At 39.5% G+C, this 15,770-nt stretch overlaps 2 protein-coding genes across 2 annotated transcripts in view; one reads left to right on the forward strand and one right to left on the reverse strand.

The window, feature by feature from the left end:
• Window positions 1-1,593: 1,593 nt before the first annotated feature.
• TTLL2 (tubulin tyrosine ligase-like family, member 2) lies at window positions 1,594-2,528 on the forward strand (the record flags this gene model as incomplete). The annotated part of the gene is given in 2 exon segments (XM_010011911.1): window positions 1,594-2,437; window positions 2,440-2,528. Coding segments are annotated over 2 exon segments (933 nt in total), but the record flags the coding sequence as incomplete, so codon positions are not given.
• Window positions 2,529-5,653: 3,125 nt separating this feature from the next.
• LOC104403679 (centromere protein J-like) overlaps window positions 5,654-15,770 on the reverse strand; it is a 31,220-nt gene continuing 21,103 nt past the window's right edge. The window contains exons 10-15 of the mRNA XM_010011912.1: window positions 9,443-9,595; window positions 8,817-8,915; window positions 7,867-8,007; window positions 7,080-7,164; window positions 6,595-6,715; window positions 5,654-5,843 (exon numbers count right to left, since the gene is read on the reverse strand). Of these exons, the coding sequence (XP_010010214.1) occupies window positions 5,654-5,843; window positions 6,595-6,715; window positions 7,080-7,164; window positions 7,867-8,007; window positions 8,817-8,915; window positions 9,443-9,595 (789 nt within the window). The remainder of the gene's footprint in view (window positions 5,844-6,594; window positions 6,716-7,079; window positions 7,165-7,866; window positions 8,008-8,816; window positions 8,916-9,442; window positions 9,596-15,770) is intronic.

A 15,770-nucleotide genomic window follows, 5' to 3' on the forward strand; every position in this document is an offset into this window, starting at 1 on the left:
TTTCTTCATAGCAGCCCATATGGTGCTGTGTTTTGGATTTCTGTAACTAAAACAGTGTTGCTAATACACCAGTGTTTTGGCTATTACTGAGTAGTACTTGCACAGCTTACAGGTTTTCTCTTTTTCCCACTCTGCACCCCCAGTGAGTAGGTTGCAGGTGCTCAGAAACTGGGAGATAAGGCAAGCAGGATAGCTGAAACAGACTGACCAAAGGGATCTCTAGGGGGATTCAGAGAAATAATCCCAGTGGTTTCAAACTTGCTCCTTTCCAACGTTAGCTTAAACCTGAGATGGTAAGGTATCCCAAGTGTGACAGTAAAACATTACTAATTATATTAATATACATATTACTATTGGAATATAAAATTGCATATTACTTTGGGACATGGAAAGTCATTGTATATAGAAATCCAAATTTTGGCCACAGTCACAGCCCATTAATGAGGCTTGAAGTCCCTTTTCAGTAGAAGCCTCATTCCCCGCATCCTGAACCAAAGCTTGCTTCAGACCCCTTAATTTTTAGTCAATGATTCCCTCACTAAAGGATATAAGGTGGTCCATGCCTATTTTTGACCTACACACAAGGGTCCTAGGTGAAGTAGCCACTGCCATGCCTCCCAGCCTTCCCGAAATACCTCCTGGTCCCTTCTCCAAAACCCTCCTCCCATCAAGCCCCCATTGAGAGTCTCACGGGTTTGCTCTCTGCGTTGTAAAGCACTTGTTACAGACTTCACAGCACTGCTTGTAGAAGAGCTCTGTGATTGCTTTGTGGTTCCCCCTTGGAGTCTTAACAGCAGCAGAATGCATTGGACAGCCAAGACATAGGTACATCATATGAGAGAGTCACCAAATGTCAAGAGTGGGGAGAGAAACATGTTTTTTCATCCCACAAGAATCTTTGAATTGTTTTTCACATTCAAATACAATAATGAGAATCTTAAATGGTTTTGTGACTTGCAAAACTTGTGAATTATGTTAATTTACATTTTAATAATTAATTCCACATTTGGTCTTTTCGTTTTAAAACTAAACTAGCATTTAAAAAATCAGAACCATTGTAATTAAAAAAATTAAAATAAGATATTGTAACAATTTCAAAACAAGAAAATTCAGATGAAATAAAAAAGCTGGCAAAAGATTACTTTTGTTCTCTGGAAAAAAGCTTCCTATTTCAACAAACTGTAATTTTTCCATAGAAAAAGTGTCCCTGGCCAAGTCAGCTACAGACTGAATAGAGTACTTTGCAATGTGACATGTTCCCTTGGTTTCTGTAGTTTGAAAGGCAGAGGCTACTCATTCTGGAATCTAAAACTCAGCCTGAAAAGAAAGAGCAAGAATGTCACTGGTAATAGGGTATGAAGGACTCTTGTGTAGCATGTGTTCTGCCCATTTTGTATTTCTTTTCCTTGTTACTTTCAGAGAGGAGGTAGAGATCGGTTTATTAATGCTATGTTGGGATGATCCTCAGCAAACCCTTCTCTTGTCCATTACACTCTCTGTTCTGAACATGGAACCTAATCCTCAGGGCACAGATCTGTGGGGTTTCAGGAAATCAAAACTGTGAGAAAGAATAACACTGAAATCTAAATATATAAAGAAGGGATTTGCTGTGTCTGCAAATGGACCTTCAGCAAATTTCATTCTTACTTTTGAGTATTTGGGGCTGATGATATGGTCCACGGGCAGATCAGTAACACAGTGATTCTCACCCTGCTTGCCATAACACCCTTACCAGTGGCCTCCAATTGCTTTGAGGTCTTTGGCTTTGACATCCAGATTGATGGCAAATTCAAGCTGTGGCTTCTGGAAGTCAACTACAGTCCAGAATTGTGTTTAGACTGTTCCACTAATGACACTGTGGAAAGAAAACTGCTTCATGATATTGTTGTACTGCTGAACTACAAGCAGATCAACATTTTGAGGCAAAACCAAGAGTCTAGGATAAAGGCAGGCAGAAGGTGGATGCCCTGGAGCACAGCTGGTGAGAGTGCCACCGAGGAGACTGCAGGTTTCCTTGCTTGCAAAAAAGTGGCTAAATGGACTGCTGCTTCTTCTGTACAACCTGCCCTGCAGGCTGCAAGAGGATCAATTTGAAAGGTGGCTACCATGACCAAGAAAACTGCCAGAGCACATCCAGGAAAAATGCTGACTTTTCAGCTGCAGGAAAGGATGAGCATGCCGAAGATACCCTCCCAAGCAAAAGCTGAAACTAAAAATAACCAGTTCCCAGGAGCTGGGCATTCTGCACACAATTCTGCCCAACTCAGCCTCTGGTTATCTACATCTGACTTCTGCAACTACAGGTTTACCACATACCTCTATATTCTCTCTAGTAAAAAACAGAGGCCTATCCCTCATGTAGAAGATTGTGTACTTATTTTTCCTTTCAAAGAAGCTGCACTTCAAGCTGCGAGTGAAAACACAGATATAAAGAGCATCATAAGGAAATAAACAAACTAGTGAGCAAACAGTTACCATCTAATCAGCAGAACACAAAGAAAAGGGTAGGCTATTTAACTTCTGTGTAACTTCATGACATTAGGTTATATAGATATATCATGACAACTTCAGCTGGAAGGAGGTAGACGTACACTGAAATTGTATTAGAAAGATATGTCAAACAATACACAACTTGAAAATTGTTATTTATCAGTTGCCATGAGAGATTATTTTTTAAAAAATAAAGTAATAACCTTTTAAAGGACTTCTTGCAATATTAAAGAAATCCCAGGATAAAAAAGGAGAATTGCATTTCTCAAAACATCCTCAAAAATGCCACCTGAGAGTACAGTGGTTAGGCAGCTTTGTTATGCTTGCGATAAAACTGGTGCTCAGATGTGCATGGAAAAATACCTACACTAAAGTGAAGCATTCTAGATGACGGGCAAAAGACTTCTCTTCCCTTGCACATCTTTGCTGCCCCCAGCTGTCTGAATGGAAGTAACACTGTTCAGAAGTCACAGCGTATTCTAAATCTGAATTAAAATTGAGGCCAAATCCTGGCTGTAGCATGCTTCCACTAATGCCAGAAAACCCGTGGAAAGATGAGAAGTGGCATTTCCAACCTGTGTTCCATCTCCCTGAAGGACTCATAAAGATTTGTTCACTCTCTAGGACAAAAAACATAGTAAAGTAGGTACCTGTTTGCTACTGTTTAACTATGTATGCAGTCACACTTAATTTGGATTGTTTGCGTTCCTACAACTTGGAGCTATGGATGGTAGAGCCATTACTGCTTCTGGTTAACTAATGCAAGTGGAAGGTGGAGGAGATAGGGTCTGAGGATCAGCCTGTGAAAAACAATGTGGAGTGTCATAAGTGGTCTGTAAAGGACTCCCATTTATAATTTGCTTAACAGAACTTGTCGTTTATGTAGATGTTTTTTCTGTCTCCTCCTTTTCAAGCCAAATTTTTGCCCCTTATTTCAATAATCCCTTTGCTATTATGCTATAAAGTATCAATCACTTGCAAAACACGTCTTGGTAAAAGCAATGGCCAGGCACAGGTTAGCAGAAGTACTGTGAAATCCTCAATAGTCTCACTCTTTGTTTTCACCAATGGAAGGTTGCCACTGATTTGCCAGAAAGTAGAACTGTACTTGCAGGAAGCATTTTGATTCTGGAATAATTTGACCTACACAGGTGTAATGCACATGCGATATGTGCAAGTCAGTCTCTAAAACTATGTATGCAGCAGTGCACGTGTGGAAACACCTTGCTGATGTGTGCATTCATTATGCTGATGAATGCAGTACAGTTGAGAGTGTTTAACAAAGCAAGGATCAAGCAGGATACAAACAAAATTGTTCCTTATTTAATTTACAATTAGAAGGGATTATATACACAGATTTTTGAGTGACAAACAGTGATTTTAGGCTAAAAGCTGCAAACAAAGCCTGTTTTCTGTATTACTATAGAAACAAAGAGAATGTCAGCATATTAACTGGTGAACAGGGACCTTTTGTTAAAAGGAATTCCTGGAAACAAGAACAGTGGTCCTCTAGAAGACACTCGTATCACTTCTAGCTTCCCAGACAAACTGAAAACATTAATCACAATCCTTTTTTTTTCAGCATGGTTAATTAAGAAAAAAGTCAGCATATATTTGTTTTGGTCAGCACTGAATGCAGCACTGAATTGAAATTTTTACTGAAACACACGGAAAAGAATGATATCTTGGATTTATTTTAATTAGAGTTTCCTTTCACAAAGCACATAACATATACTAAATATTTCACTAAAGAAAAACACAGGTTTAAAAATTGTTCCTTTGTTACACAGGAATAAAAGAAAACAATGCATTTTATTATCACACCAGCCAACATCAAATTGCATGGATTTTCCCAGCATCATAATTAAATTCATAAACTGAAGCATGTGTATGATGATCAATATTAGCAACACTTCTTGCTCTATTCAATCTTTTTCTTCCAAAGATGCTCTGTAACTTGAATGGTGATTCATTGGTAGTCTGGCCCACTGGAAATGGAAGAGAAGAAAAAGCAATTCCATAATCTTGAAATTATTTTGCACTTAGGTGTGAGAAGTGGCTAAAGCAGCATGCTATGAAAGTGTGTTGTTACAGGAATTGATGGAGGGCATAAGGAGATAATTGGTCATCTCAGTCAATAGGCAGGTAATGAGCTGAGCTCTACAGGGGAAATGCTTCAGTGCCTCAGAAAAATTCAAGACAGATGATGGACAGGCAGTCTGTAGGGAAAGCATTTGATAGCAGCATCTGATAAATGATTAATCCCCCTGGGTATCGAGTGCCATTCAAAGAGCCTTAAAGATGGAAAGATTCACTGACCAGAAATATTTTTGCATTACTGGAAGAATAAAGGCAGGAGCAGGAGAGGTTAATTCAAATACAAAGCGACACAAAGGAGGTCTGAGGAAAGACTGCTGGAGGAAGAAGAAAGGGGTATTTCATCCGGAGTAATGACCAGGATGGAATAAACATTATATTTTGTCTTCGAATGCATGAGACAGAGTTCTTAGATTATCATCATATAATAATTTAATAATTTAGGTTAGAAGGAACATTCAGAGCTGTGACTGTTCACTCAACTCCTGATCAGGTTTTGGTTTAACAAACAGCTCATGATAAGGCCTGATACATGCTGGGATCTTCTGCTCCAAAGAATCCAGACAAATTGAAAACTTTAATCGCTTCTACATTTTTTGTGATGGTTAACTGAGAAAAAAAAAAAAACCAACCAACCAACACATAGATTTGTTTTACTTGGCATAAGGCAACACTTATCTAAAATTCAGAAAGCTTTGTAGATTTGAGGTTCTTAGGCCATGATCCTTTGTTGTAGTCACTTTCGTAACTAACTAGCAGAGAAACAAGGGTAAGTGTGATCAATATAATGAAACAAAGACTTTGATGAGAAATACTATGGGCATTTATTTTAGTGTTACATATACAAAGAGGACATGACTGCATCTCCTGCAAGTCTCACCCAAGAGACATTTCTTTTGGATAAGTTTATTCCGAACTAAGCACCAGTCACTGAGACAAAGTGGATTTCAGCCCTACAGCTCCATCCGTTCATTTTCACAAGGTTTAAATCTTCCTATCAGTTCTGACCTGCCAAGAAAATGGGTTGAGCTAACTTACGTAGAGTGCAGCCCCTTGAGGAGAGGAATCACTTCTTATCTAGGATGATATTACCCTCCTCATCTTTGATTTGAACTCGTCCAGTGGAGTACTTGGTTTCCTGTCTGCCATTGTAGTACACAGTTCTCACAGTGCCATCTGGGTATTCCCGCCTCTTGAACTGCACAGTGTGAATCTCCTTTTGGCCGTTACTGAATACCACTATTTTATCTCCATTCCTGAAAGAAATAGCAACGAACGAAGTGGTGAGAAGGTACTGTCTGTTATTAATCTCACTGAGCTGTCTAATGTGACACAATGAAAGTGGAAAATAATGTCAAGTGGGAACTTTCTCAGGTAGGCTATAATTCACCTCAGAATTTACATGGGATGGCATGAGATCTGATCTCACAATAAAATTTCAATACAAAGTACTTCAGTGCATAGAATAATACCTAATACATTGTGAGATCTGCATTTTTACATGACTTCATGAAGGGATCTCAGGCGTTTTGCAAGCAGGAAATCTATTTTACAACAGGATCCTCTCTAAGCCCAGAAGAGTCGTGTCAGAAAGTCTTTTTGTTGTTTTTCCTCATTTTATATGGAGGAATAGAGAGATAATGCATGATTATCTCTTGCCCAAGATCAGAAAGACAGACAAAAAGCTAGGAATAGAGCTCAGGAGTCCTCATCCTGAGTCCTTCAGTACCACATAGCTAACACAGGCGGCTGGTGAGTTCCCAGCAACCCTGGCCGGTGTAAAGTTACATGGAACTAAATGAGGAAAATTGCACAGTCACCTATCATCCAAGGTGGAAGTGAACAATTTTCAGTGCCTCATTGTAGCAAATCCCTCATTATCTTCCAAATCCTTTCTTCCTTCATGTGGAAATTTCCCAGCCATGCAGAATCCAGACAGAGTTTTAAATGTCAGTATCTTTGTACCTGTGTCCAGTGCCTGGTACCTGTCACTAACATGAGACTTACTTTTCTGCTTTTACTACTGTACCATCTGGGAAAATAGTTTCCTTGAATCCGTTGCTATAGAGGCATTTCACTGTGGAATCTGGGAACACAATTTCTTTTGTGCCATCAGGATAATGCTTTTCTGTGGAAAAGAAGATGTAAAAAGTCTGTCTGGTATTCTTCCATGTTTCTTTACATAGGGCTAGATAAAATTTTTGGGGACATTTTAATGAGATTGGAAATGATATCCAGTGTACTGCTAAACAAATCAAAGAATTGAATGTTCAGATAATCAAAATTAGAAAAAGAGCATTTACAACCCATTATTATCTTTCTTTTGTAGGAGGAAACTGTGCAGTAAATTGATGGAACATACTGGAAGAGAAATAAAAAGGCAAAGCAAAATGAGAAGAAAACACCCGATCTGCTGGAGTCAGAATCAGACAACACTTTCATAATAAAAACCTTCCTGCATGTATAGTTCACATTTATCAGCTCTTGCATACCTATCTGATTATTAGGGAACTGCAGCACCTCCAGGCCATCTGGATAAGCAGTGTGGGTTGTCTGTGCATCTGCATAATAATAAATCTGGAAGGAGAGTGAAGTGTTTGTAGCATGCTCAGAATATTTGCATAAGCAGATTCAACCATAAAAATGTGCTTAAAAATAACCCATCTTAAAAAGGTAATTTCAAGGTCATTTTCTGCCTCTGACAAAAATGTAGCTATTTTTGTACTGCTGTTCCTTCCTCTCATTCACCCCCCTCCTCATGGCTGTGTCTAGATGATGCTTCTTTCATCTCTGCAGCATACAAGAGAACAGTGCATGCATGAAAATCATCTTCCCACCTCTTTGCTTCGGCTCCTAGCCATGCACTATTGATTTAAAATAGTTCTGCTGATGCCAAGGCCTCACTTATTTCCACTCTAGCTCACACTAGTTTTAACCATTTATATTTACATAATACCAGAGGGAAGCACCCCCTATGCTACCTGCCTTACAAACATACAAAAACCAGTCCTTGATTCAGTTGGCTGCCTGTGCCCTTTGCCTTCCTTCAGTCTCCTTTAATCTGCTTAACCAGCTACCTGCTTGTTCCTTGCTTGCCAGCTGCTTTCACCTCCACTTTTGTCCTTATAGATGAAGCAGTTTCACTGCTCAGGGCTGTTAAACCAACACCCTTCCTCACCAGTTTCTCCCAGAACTGATAGATCAAGGTAAATGATATGACATTGTTGGAAAATCACTTAATAATTTTATTTTACTTAAAGGAAAAACCAAGTTACACACCACTGTTTGATCTGGCATGATCTTCTTTACATCTCCATTGAAAAAGCTAAATGTCATCGTCCTTTTATCAGCACTGATCTCTTTTTTAGTACCATTGCGGAAAGTGATGATTCGACGTCCATCAGTAAGCACCTCTTCTACCTTCAGACACATAGAGCATTTAATATTAATGAAGTCAAAGCACATGAGGTGCTGTGCAGTAAAGGTTACATGGCCACTCAGAAACAAATTGTCTAGCTTCATGGCAAGGAGTTGAGGGACACAGTGGGAAGCCAGCAGAAATTGCCTGCTCATCCCTTCCTGGAAAACAGGGACTTCCAGGAAAGGGTTGAAACCAGCTGCCAAGCTGAGCTATGGGCCTTCAGGAAAAGGGGCAGTTTGAAGCAATCTCCAGATGCAGCTGGGGAATCACTGGGAATTTTGACAGGTGGCGTGAGCAAACAGGACAGGCTGCATCGAGCCCAACTCCACTAATGCTACTCCTGGCATATCCACCTGTGTATAAGGAAAGGCTTCTCCCACAGTGGTGTGTCCAGCTGGCACATCTCACTACCATTAGATTCCCATCCAAGGAAAGAAAAGAATGGCTTTTAATCTTGCGCTACCAAACCCCATCACTACCCCACTAGTACATTTTAATTTCTATTGTTAAACATATAATTCCTCCCAGCCCGTAACTGAGATAGAGAAAATGAATGGATTTGGTGAAATTCACAGAGCAAATCCATGTAGGAAATAAGAAAACAATTAATTTACTTGATATTCAGTCCATCAGCTATAGATATTTCCTGTCATTCATGATGTGAACTTTACATTTCAGGTCTCCTTTAAGGAACAGGCAGTTAATTGAAGACATAATTGTCTATGGCTACTTGAAGCAGTGATTCCCATTTGTACTGCAGTCCTATTGATGATCACTTCAAGTATTTTTGCATCTTATTTTATCTCACCTTTCCATCACGATACTCTATTTTTTCCTGCACCTCTTCCTCACTTTTTCTTCTTTCTTGATGTAGGATTGACCTTCTAGATAATACTGATTTTGGAGGCTATATTATGAAAACATCATAGTCAGTGTTACATAAAAAAAAATGTTTTAAAAATATTTTCATTAATTTTAACCAACTGTGCAAAACTCATATTTACTTTCACACACACAGAGGAAAGCTGCCCTTCTTTCTGGTATTGCCTTGCATTTGTAATCAATTTTGATCTTTTAATCATAACTAGAAAGGTTGCACATTAACACCAGTTAGCTTCATTTAGCAAAGAAAAAGATAGCATAGAGAAAGTCCAAAAATGAGGTGACAAGTGTGGATTCTGATGAAACTATACTATAGGAAATGGAGAGAATAAACACAAGAACAAAGAATGGGACTGCCTCTAAATAGAGTTACTGATTTGAAATAAATGTACCTGTATTAGCTAAATCCTCTCTTCCAAAACAACTTACATGGTTCTTAGCTATATGTAATGTTAACTGTGTAACTTACAGGCTATTCAGGATTTTCAGATCACAAATGGAATGAAGACAGTTGCTGATCATATAAGAACCAGAATTATAAGTTGCTCAAACCTTTGCTTCAGCATCCACAAAAGCAGAACTGTCTGTAGGTACTTTGCTGTCATATGCAGTTATGTCACTTCTCCTCTGTGTGGTCACAAAAGCCACTTTATTCTGAGGTTTTAGAGATTTTTCTGTCTTTATAAGATTAAGAGTCTCTCCTTTCTGAGCAAAAATAAAAAAGATAACTAGCAACATAAGTATTAATGTTCAACAGTTGTGCAGGAACATCGTGATAAAGAAATCTACTATATTTTTTGTAAGATATTGCAATGTTGTTTTTAAGATTGTACTTATGAGTAGAAGCAAGAAAATAAAACCAGGTGAATACCTTTTACTGCTGGATGGGAGTTAGTATGCTATATACAAAAACTAAGGTCACAGACTCACTGAATTATTTCATAGAGTTACAAGGTGAAATACCTCTGTTTCTTCATTGTTACTGCTGGGTGCAAAGCTGCAAGTGTCATTGCTGTGCTTGTGTGAGAGTAGCATGTCTTCTGAGCTATATGAAATGGGTAAAGACCTGCCTGTAAGAAAAAGGAAAGCAAAAGGGGTCACTGAAATCATATGAAAATTACTGAATCATGTTTCCATGCTTATCTCAGAAGATTTTTTTTAAGATGCTAGCTCTCAGATTCTTGCAAAACCTTGCTTCCTATACTGATAATGTTTGCTAACAGCTTGACCACCCTCTCAAAGGTGCTTTGTCCTTGGCCAAAGTGAAGTGCAGACCACATCTGTTCTCTCATCTTCTGGGTTTCCAGGACAACAAACTCAGTGAGTAAGCAGGCAACAGCACAACCTGCTCTGTCTGTCTCGTAAAATAAAATTTTCATAATCCTTCTAAGAATCATAAGAGAGTTTTAGTGACAACATATTGCCCATGAGCCAAGAGTTGTGGTCTAATGCCTCCAAGTCATTTGTAGACCACTCTAAGTAGGCAGAAATTTCCCACAAATATTACCTTTTACATAGGAAGATGAGTTAGGCTCCTTAAAACCAACACTCAGGTGTGAGACAGCTCCAGGTGATTTCCTGTCATTTATTCTTCTTCCAGCAGGAGAGGGTTGATGTACAACCTGAAGCAAAATGGAGATGTCCTGACATACAGCCATGCTTCACTGTAGCATGGGAGCTATTAGTGACATGGCCACAGTGCACTTCTAGAAGTTTAGATGTCTGTACACGGACAAGGTATCAGTGCCTAATCTTGGTTCAGACTGTTGTGGAAAGAGACGTGAGAGGAAGAGCTGGAAGAAGCCTCAGACAGATCCATTCCCCTTCCTCCCACCCCATCCCTTATCTTGGGAGCTGCATTTCAGCAGCTCTCACTCTCAGTCCATGTTGGTGCAGCCATGCCTGTGGCTGGCTATGCATTGATCCATATCCCAACCCTGACCCATGGGCTGTCTCATCAGTATGGATTTTGATGACTGGGATTCTGGCCTGACCCTGACTTCCATCCCCAGCCTGCACCCTCCCTGGCTGGGACTGTGGGATAGGCCCTATTCTGACAGACTCCATGGGGAGACCCTGATGCTCCCAGCCCCTGGTGCCCAGGGAGCTGCTAGCCTATGCGATGCCTTTATGCTTAGTGAATGGGATCACCTCTGAACTTCTTCTGAGGGTAAGTGGTGCAGTTTTCAAAGCATTCACCATGATCTGGCCCGCAGCTGCCCAAACAGCAAAATATATACAAATATATTTTATATTTATATGTTATATATGTATAAAAAGTATCTAAGATAATTTCTGGCAAAAATCCTGCAGGACCAAGTAAAGAAGACCAAGCAACAGCTATGTGGGGATCAGGATCCAAATCCAGCTTCTAAATAGTACAGTAAAAAGAAAATAAAGGCAGTCTAAATAGATCTTGTTACTGACTTACTTTTTCTGGTTCAGAAGGGGTCAGTCTTCCTTGGTGAGGTGTCTTCCTGCCAGTCGGTGTTGTGCTTCTGCCAAAGAGGCAGTTAGATGATTTCTTTTCCTGATGTTCCTTTGTCATCGATCTCAAAGGATCATCCCTTTGCACGGTGCTTTTTATTGTCTAAAAGGTTTGAATACATTTGCATTAAGTTGATATAAACATCTTCAAGTAGCATTAAAAATCCTTCTACAACAGGTGCATCATTAAGCATTTAAAACTTTTAGAAAAATGTTTATTTGTGTATGTAGGCATATACACAGACACACACATTTGGGGTCTTATTTTGCTTCCCACGTTTGCATGTCAAGGGTAGTCTAAGGCTTAGAGTGTGAGGCCAACAGCTGCTCTCAGGTTCTCATCCTTCAGTGCCAACCATCCTGCCAAGAGCAGGAAAGACATCCCTCTCTGGGATACAACAGCTGAGCTGATCCCAGTAAAATACATTGTGTGACAGCTCATTTTTACTTGCCAGATATCCACCCTTTTTGCATTTTGCCCTCATATCTCCCCATCAATCAAGGCTGACGCAAGCCTTGCAGTACTCTAAGACAGATGTGAGACACAGAAAGGAAATGAGATGTGACCAGCTTCAAAGAACCTATAGAAGACATTTATACTGGAAAGATCACAGTTACTCAAAAGCACTTCCTCAATTTTTCTTGGGAGACCCTTGATCGGAGCACGGAGGAAACATAGAATATTCTTGCATGACCACTATGAGATATATGGGATTTGCAGAATGACTACCAGGGGTCAGCAGATTCAAATAAATCATTACACTGGTGCAACAGGAAAACTAAGGATGCTCTCTTGTCTAGTCAAAAATTCTAAGGTACCAAACCTAACATAGAAATGACTGGCAGTATGAGACAAAGGCATAGTGTCACTTCCTGTGCTGTGGAAGACATCCCAGAAATGGCAAAGGACGATGTCCATGTCTATTAGAACTGATAACAGAAGAATGTCTAATGCATTGAGCTGGTGAATGACTGAGAGTGAGCACATGATGGTCAGAAACAAAGAAACATTCAAAACCCCCCATGGAAATGATAACAGGTACTCTGATTTTGAAGTGTCTCACACACTGGAGAGGGGCTGCTTGGGAAGGTGAGTGTAAGCAGTCCATGCAAAGAATGTATTTGCCATCAGCTTCATTTGTTCAAGCCCGTGAGCTATAGCTCAAGAGATATGGGACTAGCAAAGCACAAATGAGAAGACTGCACAATTCTTTCTCTGACAACAGTCAGTACGGCCATTTTTTTGACAGCTGTAAAATTTTCTTCCTTTGATCAATGAAATTTAGGGAATCCATTGTTGTTGTGGATAGTGATCTCTTATTCATATTAATAAATGACATTACAACTTAATGGACATGCTTACAAGGAAGGAGACAATAAATCCTATTGCAGCACCAGAAAGTTGTAGAATTTTAAAAGGCTAAATCTGATTTAGCCTTTTAAAATCAGGTGACTGATTACCACTTTCAGAAAGGTACATAAATTAATAGAATTCATTTTTAAGAAATATGATATCTGTTTTGAATTTGGAGTTGTTTTCTGCAGGCAGATTCCGTGAATATGCCTGAGTTCTCCAGATATTATCATGATTTCAAGTAGAAGTGAGTAGGCAAACTGTCAAAATATGCCTGGGACTTCAGCTTGAGACAAGCGGTATAGTAGTAAAGATCTTTAAAACTATTTTTGATGAAGACTTATTATCTCAGAAATTGCAGGGTGATAGAATGAAAGCGCTCCTAATCCGTCATTTTGTTGTTAAAGATCTCAAGACTGAAACTACCAAGCGATTTCAGAGAACTTGAAAAGCCATCAGTGCTGTTTTGCACAGCAGCTCAAGCCAGTCTCAGCCCAGATTAGTAGATCCCCACTCTTCTTCCTCTGTCCCCAGCCCTTCCTTTACATGGCAACAGCAACCACAGAGGGGGGTTGATCTTGCTCAGTGAGTAGAATCAGGCAAAAATGAGCTGCTTTTTCTGCCTGGTTAGTTGAGCCAGCTAGCGCACCATCATCAGAAAGTGTCAAGAGGGCCACAGCAGCTCAAACATTCATCAGCTTCAGCCAGACACTAACATGTGGCCTTGGGCTTTGAAAAGCAAGTTTTATGGTGACACAGTACCCCAGACTTGAGTCAGACAATGGGACTCATTTCCAAAACAAACTCATAGACAATTGAGCCAAAGAGCATGGCATTGAATGGGTATATCATATTCCCTATAATTCACCAGCCTCCAGAAAAAAAAACCAAACAATACATTGGACCATTAAAGACTGCACTGAGAGCAATGGGTGCTGGGACCTTCAAACACTGGGACACACATTTATCAAAAGCCACCTGGTTGGTCAACACGAGGGGATCTGCCAACAGGACTGGCCTGGTCCAATCAAAACTTTTACATACTGTAGTACGGGATAAGGTTCCTGTAGTGCACATAAAAAATATGCTCGACAAAAGAGTCTGGGTTATTCCTGCCTCAGGCAAAGATAAACCTGCTCGTGGATTGCTTTTGCACAAGGACCTGGGTGCACTTTTGCTGTGGTGTACTGTGGAAAGAACATTGCAATTCAAGCTTTTAAAGAACTACCTATGTAAGACTTGTAAATAGAAAATACTTCATGACAAGAGTTTTAACACAGAGCTGCCTAGAAAGCATATTTTAGAAAAGGAGGCCTCATGAGGTCTCTAAAAGCCACCTTTGAAAAGAATGTTCAGAAGTCAACATTTACTGATGCAATGCAGTGGGTGATGCTTTGCGTCTCTGCTAGGGGACAGAGACCTCTACAGACCTTAAAAATATGATAAAAGGCACATGCTCATTCTTTTTAACTTAATTAATGAGCTCATGAAGTAGGACATATTGGACTGCAAAAGTGAAGGAGCAAGTTGAAGCCAGGGAGAAAGAAGAGTTGTTTCCATGAACATGGTGAGTTTTGTTCATGATGTATTGAAAGAACAACCCATGTAGTTGCAGGAGCCTCCGTGCAGAACAGTGTTAGTAAAGGTACTCCGGCTAGTCACATATGCCATTGTAAAAGCTAATGATCTCATATTTTATGCATCATACACATTATGCATTTTAAAGTTATTTACTGGCATGACTATTTTTAAAGCAATAATGTCAGGTTAGTCAAGATAGGGTTAGTGAATTATGTGTGGTCTCTGCTTTCATACAGATGGATGTCATTCTAAGAGATTGTTTCATAAATCATAGCAATCACTGTAACCCTGGCAACCATTGCAGTTTAGCTCTACACTTCTTAAGAGACTCAAGTACTAAGTGTTTGGGTTAATCACACATGATGACGTTCTTGATAAAGATTCTCTCAATTCCATCACTTACATAAACAAGTTATCTCACTAAAACTTTTTACTTTTTTTCATTTGAAACACGTGGATCTCCATTAATGCAGACCCTTGATACAAAGGGGTTGCAGGATTGGAGACAGAAACAGCCTCCCAGCATGCACAAGATAGATCAGTTGTTTCCCATCTCCACTGAAAACAGAAGTAAAATTAACCAGCTGATTAGCTGATGACAACAAAAGAGACAGATTTTAGTTATGAAGTAAAACTTTGTAACTAAAAGCATAGGTAGGCAGCAGATGATGCGAGCTCATTTTGGATCTTTCTCATGGGAGCTGGCAACATACAGATTGAACAACAATCAGTGACACTGATCTTGTTCTTGGCAAAAGAAGGAACCATGTGACCTCTCAAAGTTCCTCCAGTCCTACAGATCTATACTATCAGGAAGGAAGTGGAGAGCAGGAGGAGGAATTGTTACTCAGGGCCTACCTAAACTTTAGAAGATGTTCATGCTCAACAATAATCCTTTAAATTTTCTAATGAGCTTTTTCTCCCAGATGTTAATACCTACATCTCTTCACCATTCTGATACAAATTGAATCTCTCATTTGTCAATTCCCACAAATAAGGGCCCTTTATAGCCTCCAAATATCACAGTTTGTGTTATGTAGTTTGCACCATGTAGAGTTTACATTCCCACTAACAGATCAAAAAGCTGAGTAAAAGCAGTAAACTAAAGCAGTGAAAATTCAAATGTTACAAGTGTCTTTCTACACATTCCCAGAACTCATACTTCCCTGCTTCAGTTAGTAAATGGTCAGGAAGAACATTCATAGACAAGGAAATAACATGCTCAAAGGTAATCAGAATCTCTTGCAAGATTAGACAGCAAAATCCCTCTAATAAGATTCAAAGTAAGTACGTTTGACCTTGGTTGAAACTTTTTCAGCAAAACCAGTAGAAATGTTATCAGTATATCTTTCAGTAGAACTTCCCTTCTCCCTGCAAATGAAAGTATCTTTTCTCACAGAAATTACTAACATCTATCCATAGTCGCGTGTCAGGTAGGAAACTGACAACACATTCCTG

This window comes from Nestor notabilis, unplaced genomic scaffold (assembly GCF_000696875.1).
Source record: "Nestor notabilis isolate BGI_N333 unplaced genomic scaffold, ASM69687v1 scaffold1013, whole genome shotgun sequence".
Classification (NCBI taxonomy): domain Eukaryota; kingdom Metazoa; phylum Chordata; class Aves; order Psittaciformes; family Psittacidae; genus Nestor; species Nestor notabilis.